This window comes from Lonchura striata, chromosome 3 (assembly GCF_046129695.1).
Source record: "Lonchura striata isolate bLonStr1 chromosome 3, bLonStr1.mat, whole genome shotgun sequence".
In the NCBI taxonomy this organism is placed as follows: Eukaryota; Metazoa; Chordata; class Aves; order Passeriformes; family Estrildidae; genus Lonchura; species Lonchura striata.
Window position 1 is genome coordinate 7844701 of NC_134605.1, and position 27535 is coordinate 7872235.

Consider the following 27535-nt stretch of genomic DNA (forward strand, 5'->3'; position numbering starts at 1 on the left):
TTTGGGGTTTAGCAAAAGGAATTTTGCTTTTTATTATAACTTTCCTTTGAATACAGGGTCACTTGTGCTTCTGATCTCTGACCAGACATCTTTTTTTAAAAACCCCAGAACCTCAGAGTCCTCATGTAAACCCCTGGCCTACAGTAACTGCAGCTCAATGATGTGATGGAGAAGGCAGGTTGGATAGCATTTTACTTTAAAAATTATTTCCACAGGAAATGATTTGATTTACATTTTTAACGAAATTAGTTCATTCGCCAACTGGTTACAAAGGTTACATTGACTTGAAACTCTCCACACAGGTACTTCCTTCCTATTGCACTTTTAGAGTAGGTTCAAGTCCATCACAGAAAGGTTCTTGCAGCCCAAGTGGATGGATGAGTTTGTGATCATAAATGCACATAAGATGTCTGTAGCAACTGGATAAAAATCCTGCAAAAGCCAAGATATACTGAAATGAGACCAATGTCTTCAATCCAAGAGCCATTTCCTAGAGTTGTGCACACGGGAGCCGGGTCTGTGGGCCTGGCTGGGCGCTGCAGGCACGGATCCTGCTCTGGGGATGTGCGTAGTCCTTGGGGGCGGCTGCCCTCAGTCCCTGGGTGCTGGCGGAGGCAAGTCTCTGTTGGGAGGAGGAGCATAGTCCCTGGAAGGCTGCGGGGGTAGCCGAGGGCCTGGAGGATAATCCCTGGGGCCAGGAGGGCCGAGAGGGCGGAAGGGAGGATGCCCACGTGCGTAGCCTCTGGGATCAGGGGGAGGTGGGAGTGGACCAGGAGGCAAACGTGGACTAGGTAAGAAATCTCTTCCAGCTGGAGGTGGCAAGGGAGGACCACAACCTAGAAGGAAAGGAAATCACGGAGTTAAATGAAATCTTGCTTTAACCTAAATAGAGAAGCTCCTGATTAGTTCCTCAATTTGTCATTTTTCTGGAGCAGCTCTGGAGTGGATCACTGTCACATGCAGGACTTCAAAGCCCATAAATTATTCTACGGACTTTTGGCTGCTGCTTTCCATTTTAGAGTAAATAAGGAAAAATACCTTGATATTAAGAAGGCTTGAAAAAACCCACCTCAGTCCAAGCTTACTGAGCCAGCTAAAGCCCATGAAGCACGTGTGCTTAGGAAAAGCAGGTCTGGGTCCTGCAGTCAGGCTCCAGGAAGTGAAGTGTCAGCACAGGGCACTGCAGCCGTACCTGGGGGCCCAGGCAGAGGCCGAGGCCCGAAGTGTCCCCGCAGAGGAGGAGGTGGCGGTCCTGGCGGTCCGTAGCGAACGGGTGGCGGCAGCGGAGGCCCCATCACTGGGGAGCTCATCAGAGGTGTCCCAGGGAAAGGAGAGGGGCCTTTGGCACCAGCATTACCCTGGGCAGGATGAGGTTACACTGCAGTGAGTTACTGCAGCAGACAAGCACTGACACCGCTGAACAACCCAACTGCTCACCCAGAGGCAAACAGGTACAAGGGGGAGGGGAAAGAAAGAAAAATTGTCCCAACACACTCCAAACCACATTAACCAGGCAGAAAACAGAGACAGCTACTGCACCATCATCATCCCTTCTCCCAGAACACTGCTGGCACTACCCAGGAGTGAGTGGTTTAGAGAGACAAGTTTGTTTAGATGAAGCTGTAGTAAAAAAAAGTTCAAGCCCTGTTGAGGTGTCCTTGGTGGACACCCCTTTGGTAAAGGACCTGGAACTTTGAGTTATACATGGAATTATGCTTAAACACCACAAGTAAATCAGCTACTTAGGATTATTGTTGCAGTCACTCCAAAGTGTTTGCCCACAGTCCTTAACAAGAAACACCTTATTGCCTCAATCCCACAAAAACCAGAGAGCAACTGCTCATCATTAGAGAAGCCCTTTGAGACAGAGGAACAGCCCTTGGTTAGTTTCACAGAGCAGTTGTTATTCAGCAGTTCAGAACACCAAGCCTGTTACTCCTCTCCATCAAAGCAGCATCACCATGTCCAGCCTTGGAATACTCACTGCAGCTGGTTCCATGGAGGAAGGTGAATCTGTAGTTACACTGGGGGCTTCAGCCTCTTTGGGAGAGGGTTGCTTTTGGGTTTTTTTTGAACAGCAAATAGGGATAGTGACAGTATACAGACAAGACAGAACATGATACAGTTAAAGAAGCAGGAGGAAGTACAGTGAACCATGTATTAAAAAGGCTTCCTGAAGGCTGGGGTGTTCTCAACTCACCACTCCGTCAATTGCTGTGGAAGGGGAGGAGGTTCTTGGCTCACTGCTGATCAGGGATGCCACAGCAGGCCCGATATCTAAAAAGAGAATCATGAATAAGTGTCCTACCATGCCTAGGGTAGGGAAGGTGGGTTTGAAATTGTCTTTTTGAAGGGAAAGAGTAACAAGCAAGTTGTAGTTGGTAGGAGACCACACAACTTACCAGGAACTGACATCCTTCCAGGTAGCTCTGGAGGCCTTCGTGGGGCAGGGGGGCCATCCACCATTGTACCTTAAGGGAAACAAGAACCCCAGAGACCCTAAATAACACAAACCTGAGCTATTTCTATTAATAAAAACCAACTACCAACCACTCATTAGTGTATTAATAAAGCAGGCACCAATATCAACATTCCCAGAACCAATATCTGACCTTAGTATTCCTGGGTTGGTAGCCTAAGAGGGAGTTGTCAAAGAAGGGGAGTTTCACTGCTTACCAAAGTCACCCCTCGCACCTTCCCTTCGAGGAGCAGAGAGGGGCCGGGCAGGGACATCAATCATCTGTGTGGGGGATGGATTTCCTCCACTCACAGGTGATGGGCCCGAAGAGCCATCTCTACTTAAGGGCCCTGTGCCAAAGAAATAAAACCACTTAATTTACTTTTCTACAATTTAGCACAGCCCTATGTTTTTATGATGCACTGACTCCAAGACCAAAGGTTTTGGGAGAACCAGCAGCATTTACCTCGTCGTGGTGGGATCTGGCGGTCAGGTCTGCCTGGAGTTGGTTTTACAATGACTGGTCTTTGAAGCATGATGATTTTTTGGTTTACCTCTATTAATCTGATTTTGGAAAATAAAGAATTCTTATTATTATTCAAACAACACAAAGATCTCTTATTATTCGAGATGTATCTATTATAATGTAACAAGGCAAACTGCATTGTAAAATGTTACAGCTTTCACTAAGAAATGTTATTTTAACCATCAAAACAGTTTAACAGTAGTTAAAATTAGTAACTTAAAAATGCACTGCACATCCCGAGCATCTTCTCCTCCAGGCAACCCCCAGCATGTTCAAAGAGCAATAGAGAGGGTCTGCTCTGTACTTACTTCTGTCTCAGGTTGGCTGCTTCTCTTTTCTCTTCAGCCAGAGCTCTCTCTGCTGAGCGGGCAATGAGCTGGTAGGGAAAATTTCATCAACCGCATTAATGGCACCAATGTGACATCAAATATAAATTGCTGGCATCAGAAAAGGATGAACATTCTTACCCAGTTGTCATGTGCCTTTTTCTCATGAGCTGCAATCTGAGAAGGAAAGAAGCCAGTTAGTTTTTATCCAACTACCAGTATTTCAAATAACTCACCACAGAGCACTGGAATGATGCAGAAAAAGATGACACAATAAGCAGCAAGCAAGAAGTTTACCTGGTTTTTGTAAGATCGCTCTGTTTTTTGTAATTCTTCTTCCATATCTTGGATCCTTTGCCTGTACAAAAGGAAAAAAGAGGGGAAGGAGAGATGTTTGAATAAATCTTCCTCAGTAGTTGAAATACAAGGAAAATCATAATCTTCAGAAATTCCTATTACTTGTAAACTTTCACTTCCTCGATGGCCAGCACGGCTTTTTCATCTGCAGCACACAATTTCTGCTCCTTCTCCTGACGCTCATACTCCTCCTGGGTTAGTTTTCTGCATAGGGAAAAAAAAATGCACCATATAGTCCAGCATTCTACAGCTATTACAACTCAAAATCACGGTATTCCCCTGCCAACGACAGCAATATCAAAATCTACAATAATATGTAGGATCACAGAGACAAAAAAAAGAGATTTTTTAGAGAGACAGAAATCCTGTCTCTTGAAATCAGCAGACCTTTATACCTTCGTGTATAAAACCTTAAAATTACAGAGTTGACTAGAAAGTTTTGTCAGCTTCTGAAGATCTGCCAGAATCTATCAACTGCAGACAGTTCATCCCTTCAGATCCTGTAGTTTTCCTAGCAATGCCACAGATTGCAATCCAGATTTACAAAGGTACAAACAAGGAAATCCACCAACCACAGGAAATGAAGAAATGGATGTGTGGTGAGAAGGGGCAAATTTAGGGCCCAGGTGACAAACACATTCAATAGTTATTAACCAAGTGGGAAGCTTTTTCCAAGTAGCCTCCATATCAATTCACTGCACAAACAATTTCCACAGTATAACCTCATGGTTCACTTTTCTTTTGATTTTTGATATTTTTCTGGAAGTATTTAAGAGGCCTATAGTGTGTTCCTAAGTTACAGGAGCTATCCCACAAAACTGGAACCATTTAACTAATAGCAACTATTGCTAATAGCCAGTTCAACGTAATCCATTTCCTTGGCTAAAAGTCAAAGCAGTTTTCCAGAAAAAAAAAATTGCACTAAATTCTTCATTCTAATCAAGAAGTACGAGCAGGCAGTATAATCTCCTGTATGTTTTGGAAGGAGGAGAAATTCTTCACAGAGGTTAAGATGAAGTTTTCTCTGAAGGATGGTTCATCTTCCACCTCTCCATTCTAAGTTTATTGCACATGGATTCACGGAAGTCACAAGGTCATACAATTTCACTACAGCCTCATTTCCAACCCCGTGCTTCCCCCAAGCCAACACACAAACCATACGAATTTCAACTGCTTCTCCATCATAATTTCAGCTTTTCTACAGAATTTAGCTGAGAATGTCCTCAAATCCTATTCTCAAATTTTCCCCACAAAACTGAGATGGTATTACAGACATTTCAGTAAGTAAATAAATTAATGAAAAATGAAGACATACAGAGCAGATCCTCACCACTGGCAATTCATTCCTAGCAGCTGCCATCACCAGTTCAGCATTCATTTAGCCCTTTGAGAATGCAAGAAGCTCACAGGCTGAAATACTAAAGTTTCTACATTATGAGAATTAGACTCTGACTTCTGAGTAACTTTTGTTACTCAGAAGTCAGAGTAACAAAATGAAATCTTAATGGCCCCTATGTTCTCCTTGACACTCCTGGATGATGTAACAGAGCAACCACAGAATTTGCAGACCAAGCCACCCACCCACCCTCTCCAGAAGTTCAAAAGTGGAAGGCAATATGGTGTGTGCACAGCGACAATCTTTTTTAGAATCTCTGGAATGGTAGCAAAAGTAAAGAAAGGATACCAGCTACAGCTGTATTGAAAGAGTAGCCAGCACTCATTCCAACCACAACTTCCAAGTTCTTTGATCCTTCTGAGCGAAAAGCATTTGGACAGTGCCCATGATACATGACACAGAGTAAGGAAAGGCTTACTTCTGGAGTGCCATCTCCTTCTGCTGGTACAGTTCACCAAGTATCTCCACTTTCTGCTGAAGAGTTTTGCATTCATTTTCCAGTTGAGTTTTGGCTGACTGCAGCGAAGAGGAATCGTGTTCCAACACTTTTATCTTCTCTGTTGGAGAAGCAGTTGCAGTAAGAACCATGATGGCCACTTACACGCTCTGTTTCTTTTTAAGCCATCAACAGCACTTCACCCAAGCAGTTATTTTGCTAAACCTACCTTCCAGCTCATGTCTTGCTGTTACTTCATCATTCAGTTTGGATTGCAGAAGATTTCTGTCTTCTTCAACTATGGATAACATAGTTTTGACCTGAAAAAAGGAGCAGAGAGTTAATGATCATAAGCACAGCAGTAATGTGACTGCATTAATTAGATTCTTGTGCAACATACCCTGGAGACATCCATCATCTGCTTAATCTGAGTCCTCATCTTCTCATTCTCAATATCTAAAAGAGGAAAATATCTTTGTTTTCCCTGCTTTTTAAGCATGAACAAGTTGTGGACAACTATTAAAAGTAACACTCCCTACACTTTAATCCCTACATCCTTACATGGTCAAAAAAAAACCCAAAAAAATCAATAAGTGGGAATTTCCAGCCCACATATACTTTAAGTAGAAAAAATGAAAAAAAAAAAAAATTTCAAAACCAGAGATGCAGCAAATACACGTGCAACATCACAAATGACAAACTGCCTGAATAGCTTTGAAAACATCTATTTTGGTCTTTCAGATTTAAAAAATGTGATTACCTAAATTAGTTATTTATCTAGAGGCAAGCAGAAAGCTCATTAAAATTAATATTAAAAACATATGTACCAGAACAACAAAGCCAAGACTCTCAGCTTTAGGAATGCTCTTAATTACTAACCTTTATACACAGTCTTTACAACTGTGTCACTACACTCATGGATTACCTAAAAGGTAATCTAAAAGCAATTATTGACCTTGTAGCCAGTTCCTCCCTTCAGTTAGGGATATTTTGTGTTTGAGGATTCAAGCTGGCAGCTCTATATGCATGGATTCCTCTTGATCCCTCTCTAACATGCCATGAGCACAGCACCACATGACTCTCAGGTGGGATAACCATACCTGGCAACTCTCCATTGGCCAGATCATCTTCTGGGCTCCACTCATGCCCTCTGTCACCCTTCTTGGCCTCTGAATCCATGTCTAGCTGCTTCAGCTGCATAATGCAATTGGTTAAAACCTAGTAAAGAAATAAAAGGCTCAACTGCCCTGCATTTTGTGAAGTATGACAGAGTATTTTATGATGCATAATATTGAAAACAAGCTGGTTATAGAGAACCTACTTCAATTTCATTTTCTTTGTAGGCAAGTGTCTCTTCTATGTCCTTCTGAGATTTCTGATACAGTTGAATCTGCTCACGGAGCTCAGAATGCCTCTCACTCCAACCTTCAGCTTCTTTTAGCAGCTGTATGAAGCACCAAGGCAAGACAATTACTTGCTGTACTTTTAGTGCATGGTGTATGTAATTAAAATCTATTTTACCACCAGTTCTGGTGATAACTGATCACTCTGGTGATAACTGAAAACCATGGGTTTTAAACCTCACTTATCAGGCCCATTGCTGTTCCACTGGCAGAACTGGATGCTGGGAATTTTTCTGCAGTTTATTATTAGGTGGTTTACAAATATGACATTTACTCAGCTAACATCCCAACATCAAACTGCTCACACACCTCAAAATATGAGGAAATTAACTGTAGTCCAGAAGTACTCAAAACACATTCCTTAAAAAGTCACATACTTCACATATGAAGAAATAAAACGGATATTTACGATTATTTGGAAAATAACTGTCCTGACATTCCAGGGCTAAAACTCCTCTCCATTATCTTTGCTTTCTGAAATAGTTTCTGGCAATTCTTCACCATTACCTCCTTGAGCCCAGATCCCAAGTGGCAACCTCTCCATCCTGCCTTTACTACCACCTTAGCACAGACTTCCTGTGATTTTGCTGACAAAAGCAGCATCAGGGGAACAGGCAAAGCCTTTACACCAGAGATGTGTATCAGCTGCACAAACAGCCTGTGCAAGCAGGCACAAAGCATTTGAATTTCATCATGGTAATAGAAAATGTGGAATTCTGCCACGTTAAGAAAACAGAGACATGCTGAAGCTACACTTAAAAAAAAAAACAACTAGGAATAAAGGCCAGATATTTTGTTTGAAAGACAAGGTTGCCTGGCCTGGGCATAACTTACCTGCTCCTTGCTCTTTTTCAGTCTAGCATTCTCTTCCTGCACATGATGAAGCTCAGATTTCACCTTTTCTTCACTCAGTTTAGCTTCATTAAGGGCTATCTGCACCTACACAGGAAACAAAAAAGAACAAGAAGACAAAGTCAAACTATAGTACAGCAACAGCTACAAAAAACCTGGTTAAATGGAAAATTAAAAAATACATATGCACAAACAACCTGCAACCTGCCAAGCCAGCATTTTCTATCGCATAGATAAGAATTTTTCTGGTATAAAACTTGTGACTGTTGAGGGGGTGCAAATAATTCTTTACCTCTGAAAGCTCTGCAGAATGCATAGTGATAGTTTCCTGAAGCTTCTCCAAGGACTTCTGGGTTTCAGACAGCTAAGAAAAAGATGAGCAGTGACTTAGTGTTATCCTGGCACAAACCTCAGCCCAAGTAATTATTTAACCTGTGTCCTCTGGAAGCATAAAAGCAAAGTCAAAACACGAACAAACTTCCATTTCAAGCATCCATTTGCTGGCAGCAACACAGCACTACCTTATCAATAAGGTAAGGAATAGAAACACTCAGCAACATTTGAATAATCTTCTACCCCTGACTCCACCTGTCTGTGGCCAGGAAGTTCCCTGTACACCTGTGCAGTCCACAAGAGAGGAACTGCTATCATTAACAGCAACCTTTGACCAAAACAAGGCCGAAGAGCTTGTTGATAGAAAATCAGCCTTTAGAAAGAGAAAACAAGCATCTCTGGACAACAAGAAAGAGGGGCAGTTCACACATACTGTAGAACTAAATGCTGCTCTGAGTACAAGAAAATGTCTCTTCCCAACCTGAAGCCTTCAGTTTATATTGCCAAGGAACTTCCTGGCTCCAGCTAGGAAGTTATTAGACTGGCCCATGATTTGAATGCAGCTGTTTTGTGTGTGAAAGCACATAACCACACAGGTCCATCAAGATCTTAAAAAAAATACCCCAAACACTATAAAACCCCCCCCAAAAAAACAAACAAAATACATCAACAGACTAATCCTTTGATCTTGGGATAAATTTCCTAAACCTAAAATTTCATTTAATCTCTCTTTTTGAGGTGGCTCACTTTGTTTGTTCTACCTCTATCTACCCCATCAGGTCATGACCAGCTTTTAAGGCATATCAAGCTAATGACCATGTAAGACACAAATGTAATTGTTCTAACCTTTTTCTGTTTCTTCTCATTCTTTTTTTTCTCTGTTTCAAGCATGGTGTGCAGATTTTTCACTTTATTATCTAGCTGCTGATTTGCTTCTTCCAGTTCTTTGACAGTGTCCTTCAAAAAAAAAAAGGTGTAAAAGACCAACCTAAAGGAAAATATTTTTATTTGTATTTCTGCTTTCAGTACAGAGACAGTTAACTTTCTTTTACCTTAAGCCCTGCAGTTTCATCTGAGAGAATGTCTTTTTGTTCTTGGGTCACTTTCACAGATTCCTTTGCTTCCTTTATCTAAACACAGAAACAACCACACAGAACTGAGGAAATTATATAACAACATAATATGCAGTACAAATAGAAAATAAAAATATATTAGATGTTGCATTGACTGTGTAATTAAAGCAATAACAGAAAATTAAGAAACAAAGGACAATTTAGAGCAATACCTTTTGATCATATTCTGACAACTTTTCTAAGATTTCTGTTTTTTCTTGCAGAAGGTTTTTAATCTTTTCAGCAAGTTGTTTTTCAGTCACTAGGAAGAAAAAGAAAACTTACAGTAACTGTACATCATAAACTGAGAAAAAAATCAACTATCATTACTACCACTTCAAGGAATGTTTTCAGGTAATAACTAAAGCATAAATCAGGAGAGTGTTAATTCCTTGGCAGTCAGCCCTTTCTGCATCTCCAGCTTTCACCTGAGCTAAGGATTGAAAACAAGACAGTAAATCTGACACAAAGCTCCTGCATTCACTTCCCAGAAGCTGCTCCCAGAACCCAGAGCAGAGTGCTGGCTACACACACCTGAGGTGTGTTAGAGAAAGAGTTGACAGTGAGGACCTCAGAGCAGCCTCAGACACTCATGGAGATGCCACACCTTCCCTAACAACCACCTTTCTGCTCTATTCAAGCTGAATGTTTCATCAGCAAAGGAAATAGGATGAAAGCTCTGAAAAATCTACTGGGAACAGAGACACTCAGCTGGAAGACAGCACCTAAGCTGCTCTGCTTACACCTCAAAAGGGCTGTGACCAAGCAGCAGCCTTCAGGCATACATTTGCTTCTCACTCTAAATAAGCCACCAACCATCCCTTAGGATTAAATGAAAATCATTAAAATACTTCAATTATTTTATTGCAAGTAATTTAAAAACCACCCAATTGTTGTTATTTCTCAAGTCCTAAGCCACCTTGGTTTGGATCTGACTGCCCCAAGCACCATTTGCCTCACAGCAAACTCTGCAGCACAAGGAGCACTGGCTGTTCCAACTGCATCCCACAGAGTCCAATGGCAACTGCTACTCCTCCTTTCCCTCCCACATGAGGGCTCCTGGGACAGTGAATTCCAGGCCTTTCCCACTCTGGGAAAAGAGAGACAGCAAGTGGCTGCCAAGGTTCAAGATAGCTCTCAGCAGTTTAAGGGAAGCAGTAATCCATGCATTAGCTTGGCCTCTCAATTTCACTACTGTCATTAAGAGAGGGTAACAGACTTTTATCCTTGGGACTCCAAATGCAATCTATATTTTAAAGCATTTTTGTCACTATTAATATTCCTCTATTTTGGATAAAGATTTTAATAACAATGTGGCCTGTATCATGCTTGAAGAATATCTATTTGTTCTGATCTTCAGTAGTTCCTACCCAGCATCAAAGACAAGAGTATTTGGGTGGTGGAATTAAATCCACGTTCCTTGATTTTTTAGGGAAGGCTGCTAAGTAATTTCTGCACCACCAATACCAATACTCTTCCTGCACTACAGAAGTCACCTCAGAGCTCTAACATGGGCTTTTTCCAGCTCATTCATTCTGTGTTAACTGTGTAGAATGAAACTGCAGTACAACCACAGTGAAACTAGAGATGAATGACTGGTAAGTAAAATGTGAGAGAGGAAAAGAAAGCTCCTATGAAGACAATTCTGCCATATTTGCATTTTTTATTCAATTATAAATTCCAGCAATCACCCTACTCTGAATTTTTTTTCCATTCAGTGCACTTTAATTTTATAAACCTGAAGCCAGAGAAAAACTCATGTAAAATGCTTGCATATTTAGATCTACATTTAAGAGTGTCTCTGCAACTGCACAGCAGCCAGTTTCAGGCTCCCCTCAATCCAAAAAACAAAAGGAACCAGCTCTTGCTTTCCGAGAGAAACAGCAAGCAAAGGCAGACCCACTGCTGGTCAGAAAACCAAAACAAACTCTGCCCCATGAACCAGTGGTTCACATTTATGTTAAGCAAAGTGGAGCTTTTCCCTGCCTTTTATTTTACAAGTGCAACCTGCATTGCTTCTCCTGATCAAAGCATTATCAAACGCAAAATTTAAACCCTCAGATTCAACTAAGTATCATCTACTGGCCAAGCTTACACTGTTAACCTTGGACTGAGCACCCTCCTTGAAAGGGAGTGAAGATGGATACTTGGTCCTTCAAAACAGTACAAATATTCAGAACTAATGCCTAAGCATCAACTACACCAAAAAGTAGAGAGAAACTTACCTTGATACATTCTACTCTTTACCTACAGAAGAGAACAAACAAACAAAAATATTAGCCATAAAAAGTGGCAAGTGAAAAACGTTCTTAACATTCCCTATGAAAAAAGTGACCACTTCCATGCAGGTTACAGAGGCATATGGAAAACACATCTATCACTGCCAACGAGTGTTGAGTAACACTACAAATGAGCTTAAGCTGTTTTCTAATAAAAGCTCCCAGGCTAAAGCCCTGCCGGAGAGCCTTAGTAAACTTCTGTTTACTCACTCACTAAAGGGACACCGGTAACTACCCACAGCCAATTTGCACAGAAAATGAAGCCATTTTGTATCAAACCACAGCTACAAACTTGCAAACACAAAAAAAAAACCAAAAAAAACAACAACCCCTTGCATCCCAGTTGTGTGCCCTCTAAAGCAATGTATTAACGTGACAGGTGCTTGTTTCGAAATTAATACCATAAAAGTCCACTTTCAGAAGCTTTTTTATGCGGTTCCATTAACTCTGTTTTTTGCAATTGAAATTGACCCAGTGTACTCAACACCAAAACTAAGCAAGGGAAAAAAAACTATCAATATTCTTACAGAAAAGATGTAGCTGTAGTTTACTTTTGTCAGGCAAATATCAAGTATTCCACAAACTACTAGAGCATTTCATAACAAAACTGGACAGCTCTAAAAAAAAATTGCCTATTTGAGTCTCATCTCTCAGTTCCCAAGGAAAAGCACTGCTATAGTTGAGAACTGGTGCTAGACCTTTTGTTGCACAGAAAATTATTCATGTAGGAATGAGGACAAATGGAAGAGGCTTTCCAAGGAGAATTAATATAATATTTTTAGGTTTCTAAATGCAGTACCTGCAAGTAGCTGGACAACATGAAGTGGGGAAGACTAACTGTTTGTTTTGGATATAGCCAGCAACAGGTTCAAGCACATGGAAGGCTTCTCATTTCAAAGATATGCTGACCCTTTCCTCAGCCTTCTTTATTTACATCATGCTCCTCTATGTTACTTTTGAAATTACCCCTTACTAAGCAATCTTCAATTAGCAGCTTATAGAAAATGCTTCTTGGCACTGCAACTTACTTTAGCTATTCAGCCCAGCCTTTAGCTCCCATTAATGCTCTAAACAGGAAAAGTAACAACACAAAAGACTACATATTGCTTTGACTCCAGTAATGCTGAAACAGTTTAACCATACAAAGGACCATTCAGTAAGTGAAACATCAGCAGGCTTGCGAGCATGAAGTATACTCACTGAAAGGCAGGTTCTCCAGAAAAATACAGCAAGTGTGACAATTCCCACTAAGGCAGTTATAATAACAGGCTCCCATGGAAGTCCATGGAAATCAGGCCCAGGACGCATTTCCTCAGGCAGCGTGGTGACCAACTGCAAACCAACAGCAGTGACAGCTATGAGTGTGTGTCCATTAAATACTGGGGTAAAACAAACAGTCTGACAGGTGCCTTTATTCCCCCCATAAAACCACAGAACCATCTGGAGGCTTCTCGCAATTTTTTTGCAAACTGAAAACCGAAAACGAAGAAAACCACAGAGCAGCCTGGTGCTCGTATTTCAGTGCAAAACCCCGGAGTGCCAGGAGGACACCCGACAGTGGCAGTCTGCTACCAAAATGAGTACACACTGATGTGCACAATTTGCATTACATTGCACTGGTAGTTATTTGACCTATAAGGATGGAAAACTATAGGAAAAAACAAAACAAAACAAAACAGTTTTACATCTGGATGTCTGTACCAATCCAGTGCAAGTAGCACAGATCTTCTCCCTGCTGTCAGAGGGTCACATGCCATGAGTCTCCTCCTCTACCTGGAGGTCAGAGAGCACCTGGGAAAGGTGCGAATCCTTGGTACGGGTTAAGGGGCTGACAGTGACATGGCATTGCTCAGGGAGCAAACTGTGCGAGCCCACACGGGAGCGGCTGCCTTCCCCCTTCATTTCCTCCTGCTTTCTCTCTCTCCCTACCTTCTCCACGGGCGGCAGCCGGGGGGCCAGAGAGGAAGGCACCCTGTCCCTGCCGGGCCCGGCCGGGGGGCGATATCTCCCCGCCATCCGGGGAGGCCGGCAGCGATTCCTGACGCCAGCGGCCGCCTCCGCTCCTGCGGGATCGCTCCGGGCCGGGCGAGCGGAACGCCGGCCGCCCTCACGGCGGGGTGAGCCCCTCAGGGGGCAGCCCCGCTCGGGGGAGGCGTGTCACCGCCGGAAAACCCCCCCGCCGCTGCTTGCCTGCCCTCACCTGCAGCAGCCTCCGCCGCCCCGGGGGCTCCTCCACCGGCCACCCGCTGCCGCCCGCGGGATCCATGGCGGCCCGGCAGCGACAGGCACACGTCAGCCCCGCTCCCTCCTCCCGGCCCGCCTCCCTCGGGGCCCGCCCCCCGCGCGTCACGCCGCCACTCACCCGCCGCAGCAGCTCCCGCGCCGCGCCCAGGGCCCCCCGCCAGGCGGCGCCAGCGCCGGCACCTGCGGGGCGAGACGGAGCGGCGTCACCCTCGCGGCGTCACCCTCGCGGCGTCACCCTCGCGGCGCCGCCTCAGGCCGCGCCCCGGAGCCGCAGGACGGCCCCGCTGCGCCGGGGAAACCGGCAGCAGGGCAGCGAAGCCTCGGAAGGGCGCCGATACCCCGCAGGCGGCGTTAGGAGCGGTGCCGAGCCTGCCTCGCACACAGCGCACCCAGCTCCTCCAGCCGTGAAGCAGGGCGGCACACACTCCTCAGTTCCTGACCGCGAATCCTTCCGATCAGCTGCCAGCAGCGAGCACAGAACCACAGAATGTTCTAAGCCAGGTCAAACTCCTGGCCCTGCACAGGACGCCCCCAAGAATGACAGCATGTCAAACACTCCTGAACTCTGTCAGCACTCCGCAAGTACAGCAAAAGCTTTAAATCATCTCCAGCTCGGCCCTGGCCTCAACACTGCCCCTCTCCTCTTTCTCCTGCTGCTGCTACACGTCCAGGCCAGCAGATTCCACAGCCCAGCCTGTAGTCACCCTTAGAACAGCAGCTGTTCTACCATCATCCACCTTGTTACTGCCCAACACTTCTACCAGCCCTCCTAAGAATTCCTGCCAAGCATCATTTAACCACATTTAAGGAAAAAATGGAAGATGGTCTAAAATACAGCTGAATATCTGACTGTTTAACCAGCAAGTTACGCACTAGCCATTTAAAATTCCTTCGTTTTCTTGGCATTCAACCTAGAGTTTCTTTCAGACCTTAGAACCTGCTCAAAAGCAGTTGGCCTTGGAGATGGCACAGCATCTCAGCAATGTACAAAAGCCAACGAAGATGTGCCTGGATTTTTCCTAAATGCTCAGTGGAGAGAGAATCATTAAGCATAATCAGAAGTGAAGGCAGAACAGCAAAGCTGAGAGTAACACTGAGAACACAGTCAAATATTGTTTCATGCCAAAACAGAGCCAGGAAAGATAACAGTAACAGGATCCCTCCTTGGCATAATGATGAGACAGCACTACTAGCTCCAGGGGGATAAGGCCTCAGCCAGAGGGAGCCAAACATTTCTCCTACTCCAACACAGAGAGAAATAACTGAGCTGCCTGAGGGTGAAGCTACACACCACCTTTCCTGGAAAGTAATATGGCCCAGAGACATGGGCTAAAAAAGAGCAAGAAGAGAGGGCACACGATTCTATGCGCAGTCCTGTCTATAGAAAGTGACCTTTACGCTGTTAATCCCTGCAAAGAGGCAGAAACCTCAGCTGATGGTGTGCTTCCAGGGATTTCTGCTCTTTCTCCACTACCATCCTCAGACACGATCCACAAGCCAGTCATCCTGAGACACAGTCCACAGAGCTCTGACACTCACAAGCACTTTCCTTTTTCCCACATTGCAAAACCATAGTAGAAAAACTGCTGTGCTAAATTAGCAATTCAGTACTGCCACTAGAGGGATTGTCACCAATCAGGGGAAGCCTTGAGGATTACAGCAACATAAAATGAAAGTATCAGTGAAAACTCCTGCTATTTGCCTAAAAATACATTAAACCATGCACGTCTTCAAGAGCAAAAGAACAAAATAAGTCAATTCCAAATGGTTACCTTCAGCAATGTGTTCGCTTGTGCTCTCTCCTGAATCAACTGACCCAAAGGAAGTATCTTCCAGGAGTGATCCTCTTTCACTATCATACCCTTCTTCAGCTTCTCCATTATCTGAGAAGCTGGCCTCAGGTGGAACACTGACAGCCCTCTCGTCCTCCTCTTCCATAGGCTGCTCTGGCCTCTTATCTTCAATGAGCTGCTGAAATTCCTGATTGCCCTTGTCAATGGTGTTCATGTTTCTGGTGGAAACACTGTCATATTCAACCTCTTTTGCACCATCTGTGACAGACAAGGAGATATGAATTAAGCACTGAACTAATGGGTATTTCTTCAGTGAAATGCTGCATGTAACCAAGCTTTCTTGACACTTTTTAAATACTTCAGCTTGCGTATTGCTTCCGGTATATTCTCAATCAACTTTCAGTAACATCTAATTAAATGTCTGTATGAAATTCATGCAAGATATCAACCCCTGACCTTGCAGTGAAACACTACATCGTTTGTGACCTTATCAGAAATCACATACTTAACATGTACTACTGTAAGAGGAGCTTGGCTAAAAGTGTATCTTAACCACTTGCACACTAATAGAAAACCTAGCAAGTTTGCAAAAGACTCTACCTCTGGCTCTCGCCCAATCAAAAGATGTGTTTGTTCAGTATAGCTACTTACACACTCTTTTATGAATGTGGGCAAAAGTATGATTATAAGGACATCTGAAACTTTAGATGCCTGGATTTAGTACCTGAACTTTGTATTAATCACCAGATCTATCACAATCAGGTGATAATTAGTTCAGGGGAAAAAAAAAAAACCCTCCACAAAATTCTGCAGATTAGCATATGTGAATCCCTGTTTCTTAAGGAGGTACAGACTTGTCCTGAGTGGGTCCTTACGACCATATCCATGCATAGATCTCACTTATCTTACACAGAATTTGCTCCATAACAACAGCTGTGCTGAATTCAGTATCTTCCCTTAGGATTTGTCCCTGAGCCATTCTCATCACAATGCTAAAAACATGCATTAAAAATAAGGAAAATCCTTAAAAACTTCTTTAAATGCTACTCACTCACCCTCTTCTTAAAGCGTCTCGGTGTTAAGTGTTGCTTGGGACAGGGTTTTACATCCAATTCATCTATTTATTAACTGGTTTAACATCCTACCTTGAATGTGCAGCTGGTCATCTTCCTGTTCTGAAGGAGAAGCAAGTGGGACAGTCTCCCCAACAGATGAATATTTACTTCTTAATGAATATATTAACTCTTGAATATCATCCATCAGTGCACTCTCCTCATCATACAAATCCATCTCCTTCACCACCTCCTCCTTATTTTCTGCCACCCTGGAATCCAGAACTTTTCCTACAACATCCATAATGCTCGATTCTGAAAACTCCAGTATCTCATCCAGAGCTTTCTCCATATCTTCATTATTTTGGCTCGCCTTCTGAGCAAGCTCCATCTCCACCTTCATGTCGTAGAACATGGCTTCAACCCTAACCACATGTTGGAGCCCAAGGTACTTCTGTAGGCGCGCCACGCGCTTTTCATCCAGGAACTCTCTCATTATTGAGAGACGCTTCACAGACTCACTGAAGTCTGTTACCATGTCACTGGTGGCTTCTGAGCTGTCTGCAGGGCTGGGGACATGTGCAGATTGCTGGTGGTCATTTTTTGTTTGCTCTAAATTTTGCACCTCTTTTGAGTCTTCCTGTGAAATGCCCTCTGGGAGATGATCTTTCCTTTGGTCAAAGTCATTGCTGTCTTCAGTGTGAGGAAGGAAATTATGTTCTTCCACAGCTGATGGGTCTTCAGGTTCAGAAGACTCCTCATCAGCTACCGTGATATGCTGCATCTCATCCAATTTAGCATCTTTTCTCAATGATATGTCAACTTCTTTGTTCTCGCTTGCATTTTGCGTGCTGATTGTTTTATCCTCCTTAGAGAATAAGTTTGTATCCTCTCCTGCTTTGTAAGTAGGATTTGGGGTTTCTGAAACAGCTTCACTTAGTCCATCTAATTCAGGATTTGTATTTTCACCTAGTGTATCACCCTGGGCATTTGCAGCCCTTGCTTGTGACAGTTTTGCACTTGCTGCATTCTCATCTTCCAGTAGCTCATCATCGGCTTGTTTGAGGTCAGGGTCATCTTCAGCATCTGGCTCTTCAGATTGCAATTCTGCTCTTTGTGTTGTTTCTTCAGCCAAATCTTTGCCAAGATTTCCATCTGATCCTGCATCCTCAGAATGAGCAGTTCCTTGCCAAGTAAGATTATCTGTATTAGTGTTCTGCATGGTGCTTTTTGATTTTTCTTCAGGGGAACTTTTCTTAGTGCTTTCTTTAAACACTGGCATCTTGCCAGGATTTCTTGAAAGTTTTTCATTCACATCTGCCTCTGAATACTCAGTCTCATTTTCCCATGGCCTAGGTTGCTCAACAGCTCCACTATAGCTTGGGTCTCCTTCCCCTGGAGGAGTTTCTTCCAGGTTTCTCTTTTTTATTTCCAGTTCTTCGTTAGAAGAGGCAGGATTTTTAGTTTCGTGATCAATTTTCCCTGCTTGTTTTAAATCTTCTCCATGTTTGAGAAGGTCTTTCTCCACAGCAGGCATTCCATGCTCCATTTTCTGTCTCAAGAGGTCAAGATCTCCTAGGTCATCTTGAGATGCATTTTTTACTTTTTCTACTGCTTTAGCTGGATCATCAGCTGGAGGCTTGTTCTCAGCTTCTCTCTTCTCCATTGTTTTTTCCCATGGTCTTTTGTGCTTTAAATCACTTTCCAAGGACTCCTCCAAGGTATCATCCTCAAACTGTTTCTCACTTTTCTCTGTTGGAGCAAGTGGAACTCTTTCAGGACTTTTGTTGATATCATCATCAGATGGTTCTGAAGCATCTTCCTTGTTTTTAATAAATGATTTGGACTCCAGAGCACTGTCTAGACTAGGCAAAGCATGAGGATCAGGCACAGCTGTACCTTTCAGTGCTGCAGAATGCAACTCTGTTCCATCAGGGAGCTGCTCTTCCAGCTGTTCAGATTTGTTGGCTTTTTCTTTTGAACCCAGATCATCTGTACCCACAGGTTCCTTTCCAAGGGGTTCTTTGGAGAGATCCTCAGGCTGAGCTGTTGCTGGTGCTTCTCTTTTACTAATTAGCACCACCTCCTCCTGTTTCTCCTCTGTTTGTTTAGATTCAGACCTGTCTGCACCTACACTGTCACCCAACTTCCTGCTCTTACTGAAGGCATCCTTAAGAATTAATGCATCTGAATCGTGTTCTTCCCCATTGTCTCTTTGGTTATTTAGCTTTGTAGCACCTTTTGCGTCTTCATCAGGTTCCTGATTTTGTGGCTCCACGTCATAGTTTCCATCATCTTCTAAATCCAGAGGGGATGCAATTTCATCCTCTGCCGTAAAAGACAGCAAAGGGATTTCTGCAGACTGATCTGGAAACTCTGTCTCCTCCTCCTCATTGTGAGGATTAATGCTCAAATCTTCATTTAAATCATCTTCCAGTGACGTAACAAGGCGAGTCACTTCATCATCTGATACAACAGCATCGGCAGTTGAGCCAAATTTTGTTTTTAAGTTCACAGAGAGCTCTCTGTTTAAAAGTGTATAGGCATTGACTTCATTCTCTTGGTCAAGTTGGCTGGATTCGCCCTGAGGAATACTAGTGTTTTTGGTATTTTCACTTTCTAGCCCTTTTAATTTTCCATGTAGCATTCCTTTCAAGTGCTCATGTGCAATTTGATCTCCCTGAGAGTTTTCTTTGTGACTATTGACACTGGAGTCTCCCCCAGTATTTTCAGTTCCTTCTGTAAGAGAATTGTCAACTTTGACTGTCAAGACAAGGTTTTCCTTTTCTTTTTCAGCGCTTTGCTCAAGATTGTCTGTCTCCAAAGCACCAAGGGACTTTCCTCTATCAGTCTGTTCCTCTATCTGCCTGTTGTCCTTCTCAATTCCTTCAGCTGGTTTTGTCCCTGGAACACTCGATACAGTTTCCCCTTCATTTGCTATTGTCTCTTGCAACGACTTCAGAAGTTCATCCACATTATAGTTATCAAAGTCATCCTTTCCTCCATCAAAGCAAACAAAGTCTGTTTCCTGAAATGAAAAACAACATGCAGTCAAAAATATTATTTTCTTTATAGCAGTGATGAAACAAAAAACATTTGCCTATTTAAAGAGAGATGCAGCAGCAAAGTAAATTATATTAATCACATAGAATTAACCTCTGAGTCCTTAACCAAAACTCTCTTTGAAATCAGTGGAGGTTTTTCTCAAGGACTCATAAAAAACCTAAATAAAGAGGCTTTGCAGGAACAAAGTGTAAGACAGCAATGGAGTTGACAGTATTACACTGCACTCATCACCATATGTACTGAATGAAGAACAAGTCGATTGCCGAATGCCAGTGAAGAAAAGAAAACAAATGTTGCTGAGCTTGTGTGTCACAACCTCTGTTAACTGGTGTCCCCTTAAAGGACCAAGTCCTCCAAGCAGGAGCCCCCTGTCACGCAGTTTCTGAAAAATAAATAGAAGCAGTGCAAGACACAATTTCATAGAACCACAGAATGGCCTTGGGTTGAAAGGGGTTTAAAGGTCATCAAGGTCCAACCCCCTGCCATGGGCAGGGACACCTTCCACTAGACCAGGCTGCTCAGAGCTCCATCTATCCTGCCCTTGAACACTTCCAGGGATGGGGCATCCACAGCTTCTCTGGACAACTTATTTCAGTACTTCCAAAGAATTTCTTCCTGATATCTAATCTAAGCATGCTCTTTTTCAGTTTGAAGACATTCCCCCTTGTCCTGTCACTACATGCTCATACATAGAGTCCCTCTCCATCTTTCTTGTAAGCTCCCTTCAGGTACTGGAAGGCTGCAATTAGGTCTCTCTGGAGCCTTCAGTTTTCCAGACTAAACAATCCCGCATCTCTCAGCCTTTCCTCGTAGGAAAGGTGCTCCATCCTTTGAATCACCTTGGAGTCCTCCTCTGGACTCATTCCAACAGGTCCATGTCCTTCCTGTGCTGAGCCCCCAGAGCTGGATGCAGCAGTGCAGGTGGGGTCTCACCAGGGCAGAGCAGAGGGACAGAATCCCCTCCCTTGCCCTGCTGGCAACGGTGCCTTGGATGCAGCCCAGGATTCACTCGGCTTTCTGTGCTGCAAGCATGCCTAAAGCTACAGCCTCAAAAAGGCTTTACTGACACAACTCTGGAGTTGCTGCTATTAGTGCATGAAGGCCAGCCATGTGTGAAAGGGCTGCAGGACCAATTCTAGAATCAAAGGGCTCAGTGTACCCAGTTTTGTTTGTTTCTGACAGTACCTTAAACTCGGAAAGTTTGGGAAAAGAAGCCATTTTGATTACATACCAGAAGGCCTATGCACAAGCCAGCTAGCAGGATATATAGAGTTCAATCCAAACAGATTTCTTTAGAAGAAAACCATATCATTTGAGAAAAGGAAGGTCAATGCCCACATTTTGGGCTGATGCTTTCATGCCCATCCACATACAGAGCTGCACAAACATTCCACCCCTGTACATACATGTGCACCTCTGCAAGTATACTGTAGCTGCATATTAACAAAAAGTTATTAAAAATCACTAGTATTCCCAGTTTCTTCCTTGGGAATTTTACTAAATGCCGAGGTAAGAAATAGTAAAACCCCAACTGAAGAAAAAACAGAACAAGCAAGACTTACATCTGTTGGTAATTCTAGCTCCTCATTGGAATAGTTATGATTTATTTCAAGTAAATCCTTTGGAAAATATCCAAAATCACTTCCAACCTGCGAAAACACAAACAAAAAACAGTAAAGAAGGTTTAGAAATGACATGACCATGTCAAAAATTGCAGACACCAGTAGCAAATATGTTGAACTGACTCTCAAGTATTCTAAATGAAGTTTAACATAGTGAATAAAAGAAGACCAATGATGATTTGTTTACACCAGAGTTTTCACTGAGGTTTTACGTTTCACAACAGCCTTGTGAAGCTGGTTTAAGTTTTACTGTTCACGTTTTAATGCCTGACTTGTAACAAATTATTAGGAGAGTTGGGAATAAAGCCCAGGCCTTCTGGCTCAATTGCTTTAACTGCTATTGTGAAGGCACCAGAGGCACCACACACACCTCCAGGATTTTCCCAAGCAGCAAGCAAAAGAGGATCCTTGACTAATAGGATTTACATCCACACACAGTATTATAGCCCAAAATATGCTCACCTTGTAACGTATGGAAAAAATATTTAAAGCAGATTGTAGAAAAAAGCAAAATTGCATCATTTTAAAATGGAGAAAGAATAATTAAAAAACCTGTGTGGAAAATATACCCCCCTTCCTCTGTGAATGCATGGCTTCTCTTCAGTGCCTGACACAAGCAAAAATCAATCACAGAATGGTGATTTTCAATGTTCTAAGGCAAGACAAACAGTGGAAGACAAGAATCTCTCTTATCACTCACCAGATATGATCTATACAGAGTAATGCTCACACTTGAGAGTTCTGACAACAGCTGTCAAGAAGCCAATATTAGTAGCATGCAGTCACTACACTGATTAGATAATTGAGGTAATTAAGAGTCTGGTGGAAACACCTAGAAAGGTACAAAGTTCCTAGACAAAAAAAATATCTGGGGAAAAAAATAAAGTTGGCAATTTCCTCAATCAGTTGTTGCAGGAGAAAGATGACAATTGCCAATTTTCATGAAGAGTTTGTGTGGGGAGAACACTCAGCTAAAGTTCAAACTAAAAAAGAAACTAGGTATGGGATATTAGTTATACACAGATATATTGTTACACTGATAGCACTGAAACAGGTGAATTTTGCTTGAAGTTTTTAGTATTAAAAAAAAACAAAGAATAAATTACCATCTAGTAAATAATATGTACTAATAATTTTTGGAGGTGTTTTTTTGATATGCAAGCAAAGTAAGCACTGATACATTACAGGACTTCTTTTTAAACTATTTCTCATTCAGATCTTACCTTCCATAGTTGATACCTCTGAAGTTAGTTACACATGTATTAAGAAACCCCAAACTGTTCCCTCCCCACCTTTTGTAAACACATATTGCTCTCATACTGAAAACAGATCATGTATGCATGTTTATTATTGGGAACTACCAACAGGAATGGGAAATTCATTTAGACAAGTCATATCAAAAGCTTGTCTTTGCATAGAGTTTAATTGTAAATTGGCTTATTTCTCTCTCTAAACTTCAACTCCAGTTTTTAATGATCTTTCTGAAAACAAAAGTTAGAGCTTCAAAGCCTCCTTACAGACTAATCTCTGTGACAGTCACTATAATCAGGCATCACTCCTTTATTGCAATGCAAGCTGCTGACCATACAAGTCCTCTGCAGTGACCCCGTTTGCCACTTCTGTGGTTTATAAGCCATATGGGATCTGCCTGCCCAAAATTTCATCTGCTTCTCTCCTTACAAGTCCTCTCTTGTAAGGGGAAAAAAATGCCTCATTGTGCAAATAAAGGAAACATTCATTCTCTACAGACATTACAGAGGAAAGACACTATCAATGCCAAGTGTATAATGGAGAAATATCCACTATCTTCCCAGCTAAAAAAGTTGTGCATGGACAAAACACATGGCTGTGAGTACAGCATCTGGCCCCCCTGGTGCCCACGTATCACAGGCAGGTACTGCAGATTCATTGACCAAGAAACCACACCTTCACATCATCTATCAGAAAACAGACAGCTGGGGATAATGTTCAAATCTTTTTCATCTTAAAGCCCACTCCTTAAAGCACAGGCATCACAGGTAACTAAAACTTCAGAACACAGGGCAAAGAAGAGCTGGTTTGCACTTCCTGAGCATTGGCAGTGTTAAGAAAAGATAATATTGCCCTGACCCTCTAGGTCCTCCAGAAATACTGTCTTCTTGTTTTACTTAATTTTATCCACTCTACTAACCTATGTACAAGGTTTGAAAACAAACAAACAAAAAATGAAAAAAAAAAACCAAAACCAACACGAAGAAGCCACAATCTTCAGTCAAGTGTATTTCTTGTAATATGAGGCCAGAAATGGTTTTCTAAACCTCGAATTAAAGGTATTAAGTTCATCCCTTTGCCATAAGATAAAATAACAATCTTAAAAGTGTCTTTCACAAAATGTTTTGTGAAAAAGCGGCAGGTTTTACTTGGAATGATCTGAAGTACTTCTGGAGTTTTGGACCCTGCTAAAATGAGGGCAGAGTGCAGAAAAAATGCACAGGAGTCTATACAATGACTTGATGGTGTAAGCAAAACAAGATTGATGCTGAAGAGGAGACTGATTTACAGCAGGACACTGTGCAGAGGACAACGAGAGCACCTGATATGCTCTACCTTTTGGCTTTGGGGGAAAAAAATCAAGCATTTTCCTTCAACTGATGTATTAATGAAATTCATAACATAAAATGACTATTAAATAAGGGTCATAGAGTATTTTCCAAGCATTTGGCTTTGCTTTACTACTGAGGTTTAGAGAGCTCTGCCTAAAAACTACAGGCCATATAATGTACAGAATATATATTACAGCTGGCTTCCAGAATTTTTTCACATGCAAAATAGCTAGTGAACATAGTGTGTGCTCTGTAAGCAATTTCGTATTCAAGACTGGCATCACAAAATAAAGGAGTTATTTTGTCAAAATACAACGTGTGCTGGCACAGGGAAAAAAAATCAACAATGGCTTGAAAAGGGTGGAGCGAAATAGAAAAGCAAAGGCAAATAAAGCCTAGTCTCAACTGCTATAGATTTTTCAGCCTTGGTGAAAAGCTCCTTTTCTTATCAGATCATCTTCCTTCAGGTCAGAAATACTATTGTGTTTCTCATGGCTCCTTCAAATTGATTTTGGAATTAGAATCTGTATTTATAACTTGTTTGAAATAAGCCCCAGGTTGCATTCATTGAAGCTTCTCATACACACATTCCCCTGACCTCTGCTCACACCTGATAATCAGAACTCCAGTTAGCCCTTTCATAGCTTCTATTCTGCCCTAATAAATCCTCTCCCAAAAAAAACTTTGGGGAATGGAAAGAGATAGTAGGGTACATGGATGAGATCAAATAATGCACACAAAGCCCACATAAAGTCACGCAATAAGATTCCAAAAGGGCCATGGCAGAAGGTAGCATGCCTTCCATTGGAATTCTTTTGATGGCAGACCTCACTGGGTAGCCTGGTTTTAATTAGCAAGCAGCAGCTTTCCCCTGGCTCAAGACTTCACACAGCAGGCACGACTGGCCTGCATAAATCAAGCTGCCCAGCCAAACCTGGCATGGGAAATCAGGCTGCCCAGCCAAACCTGACACAGGAAGTCACTAAACAGGAGAGACCCCAGTGCTACCTGTGAGTCAGGGCCAGGGGCAGCCGTGCCTGTACCCTACTCAAAATGCAAAGGCAGGCAACTCTGACCCCACTGCAGTGCTTCCATGCTGGTTCTTGCAATGTTATGATTAATGCAGCAGCAGTCAATCCAAGAGGGATAGAAGAAATAAAGGTTATAGCCACCAATCAAGAGGAATCAGTCAAGCAGCACTGCCCTAAAAGGAGCACTGAAAATCGTTGAAACACAGTTGAAAAATGAAAACAAATAAAATGGAGCTTGGCAATTCTTTCCAACCTGCCAACTGCAGCTTTTACTTTAAACTCAAAGCAAACATCCTTTAAACTTGGAGACACACCTAACTGTTGCATGAGCCGCCTATCAGTGAATAATTAAACTGAATATTAACTCAGCAATTACCTTAACCTGCTGTCTGATCTTGCAGCCTACATTATACCTTGTTAGAAGATGTAAAATTGGCCCCACGCTGCTACTCTGCATCTCGAGAACTGGCAGCCCTGGAAACCTGTACCAACTAATTACCCAGATTATTTATGGTACAGTACATGTCAGAAGGGAATTACCAGCATGATAGAATTATTAACTCTTCTTTAACCACGTGCTGCAGTTTTTCTATTCACTTCTGTATCGTTCTAATTGGATTCAGCTCCCACTGAGAGCTTGTCTGTCCACGCCCAGCCTGAAGTGGTTACAGAAAGTGATACATCCTGATTTTCACTAAACCACTGGTCCCACAGTCGACACCCAGGTGCGATTTCAAGCACCCTAGACCACTGTCAACACTGTTTATCCTTTGTAGAAAACCAGAGTAAGAAAGGAGACTGAAGTAAACAATTTGGACACTAAAAAGGATGTAGGGGAAACATGAGGAGGAAGCAACAGGGACTAGGTCTAAGCAACCTTTGGATTGCCAACATTTTCAAGGGAAGCCCACAAAAACTTCTCTTCCTCCCTGGTATCTCAGTTCTGCCTCTGTCAGGCAAATAAGGTGCTTAGGAAAGTCCAGAGGAGCTTTCTACAAAGTAATTGCAAGTATGGGGATGTTTATTCCCCATTAGCAGAAGCCTCTCAGATTGTTCAAGGACGCTGACTCAGACAAGGCCACTACTCTGCAAGCTGGTACAGCACAGCTGAGAGAGACAGACCTTTTAGAAATCAAATTTACCTTACTCCTTTCTAGTTTTATTGCTTATTTTTCCTCCAACTCTGCATGCAATTTAGATAAAAAGGGGAATAAGGCAGATTAATATTAGGATGAAAAGCACAATTAAAACATGCACATGCAGTGATCTTTAGCAGGATTACAGAGTGCAGGATGAGACCACGTCATGGGAAAACACAAGCACAGGCTTAAAGCCTCTCTAAATGGGAAGGGAAGCTTAGCTTCCAGGTGGTCCTGTGGCCACCATCACTGACAGTGCTGCAGTAAAAGGTTTTTAAGACAAATGCAGTCTTCTAGCAGTTTTTAGACATGTTAGTGTTGCCCACTTTTCACAGCACTAAGGTTTGATCAAACCTCATCCCACTTCCCAGCAGCCTCATGACAAAGCAGCATTCACTGTGTTATTTACCCATGTTCAAAACTCCAAGCATTCTCTTACAAGGCAAAAGGAATGAAAACACATTACCAAGAAAAGCAAACAGAAGAAATGCTTTACAGTACTTACACTTCCAGCCCAAAGCTCAGTGGATTCTCCTATTAGTTTATAATATACATACACCGCTTCTCCCTTCTTAAAATTTACAAAGCGACAATCCGGACCTTTAAAATCCCGCATGGCCTTCCCTCGGCACATTAACACTGTCCAAAGAAAACACGGAGAAGAGTATGACTTTAAAAATAATTTACATGAAAAGTGTCTTTGCTAACTGGCAGTAAACAAGACCTCCTCGCATGCATCGTTTTGCTATTTTCCAGATTGGGTCAAGAGATAACAAAGTAAATTGAAAGTATAACTAAGAAATTAATAAATTAATAAAAATATAGATAAATTGGAAGTATAACTAATAATTTTTTAGCTATAATTAACAAAAACAAACAAGCCAAGTTATAGCTAAAAAAAAAGGCAAGTTTTAGCAGAAAAAGTAAAGCAAGCATTCTAGGCAAGACAAGGGTTTGACAAAGCACTGGAGAGCTACACTTCAGGGGTGAGCTATGAAGCTAATTACTAATGTTAAATCAGAAAGGTGACATCTGTGTCCCAGCGAACTGGTCCTGAAATTATCCCAGAGAACACCCAGAGAGCGGTTTTATCAACGGAGAGCTCTGCGTGGAGGGGGGTGGGGGAAACCAAACACGGAGCCGCGGGGATCTGAAAACTTGGCCGAGCAGAGAGGGACGGCGCGCGTGGGCGTCGCGTTCCCGTTTCCTCGATTGTCCCCAATTTCCGCGACAGAGCCGGCGCAAGGAGGGGGCTCAGGGAAGAGCCTCCGGGAGGCATCTTCGCGCACAGCTCCCTCGCCGGGGCCGCGCCCGCCGCCCCCACTCACTGCTGCACTCGAGGTCGGCGCAGCGCTTGCGCTCGGCGAAGCGGCGGCCCAGGTCGGGCGCGGCGGCGGCGCAGCGCGGGCCCGGCGGCGGCAGCAGCAGCAGCAGCAGCGGCAGGGCGAGCAGCAGCCGGGGCTCCGGCGGCGCGGCTGCGGCCATGGCGGCGAGCGCCGCGGAGGGAGGGAGCCGGGCCGGGAAGGAG

General features: G+C 43.0%; 1 protein-coding gene across 3 annotated transcripts; it reads right to left on the reverse strand.

Moving 5' to 3' along the window:
* MIA3 (MIA SH3 domain ER export factor 3) lies at positions 1-27492 on the reverse strand. Of its 3 annotated transcripts, none has more exons than XM_021552428.2 (29): positions 27336-27492; positions 26513-26646; positions 21196-21282; positions 16661-19595; positions 15495-15773; positions 13841-13902; positions 12679-12810; positions 11425-11446; positions 9373-9461; positions 9140-9217; positions 8934-9044; positions 8047-8118; positions 7737-7841; positions 6821-6943; positions 6600-6717; positions 5900-5955; positions 5729-5819; positions 5482-5620; positions 3770-3871; positions 3608-3668; positions 3452-3487; positions 3293-3360; positions 2925-3022; positions 2677-2808; positions 2403-2471; positions 2201-2277; positions 1985-2056; positions 1193-1358; positions 1-836 (listed from the first exon to the last, which is right to left on the reverse strand). In XM_021552428.2, the coding sequence occupies exons 1-29, from the start codon at positions 27490-27492 to the stop codon at positions 592-594; spliced, it is 5916 nt and encodes a 1971-aa protein (XP_021408103.2). In that variant the 3' UTR covers positions 1-591. The 3 variants fall into 3 exon arrangements, with proteins under 3 accessions (XP_021408103.2, XP_021408117.2, XP_021408108.2); XM_021552442.3 differs by lacking the exon at positions 27336-27492 and adding an exon at positions 27015-27290; XM_021552433.2 differs by lacking the exon at positions 1985-2056.
* Between the last annotated feature and the right edge of the window lie 43 nt (positions 27493-27535).

What these genes read in the sequence shown, in the direction of transcription:
- MIA3 (XM_021552428.2), bottom strand. Translation starts at nt 27,492, where the DNA reads ATGGCCGCAGCCGCGCCGCCGGAGCCCCGGCTGCTGCTCGCCCTGCCG. An exon ending in ATGAAACTGCAGGGCTTAAG is followed by an intron (nt 9,045 to 9,139) that starts GTAAAAGAAAGT and finishes TTTTTTTTGAAG; the next exon opens with GACACTGTCAAAGAACTGGA. An exon ending in CCTCCATGGAACCAGCTGCA is followed by an intron (nt 1,359 to 1,984) that starts GTGAGTATTCCA and finishes CATCCTGCCCAG; the next exon opens with GGTAATGCTGGTGCCAAAGG.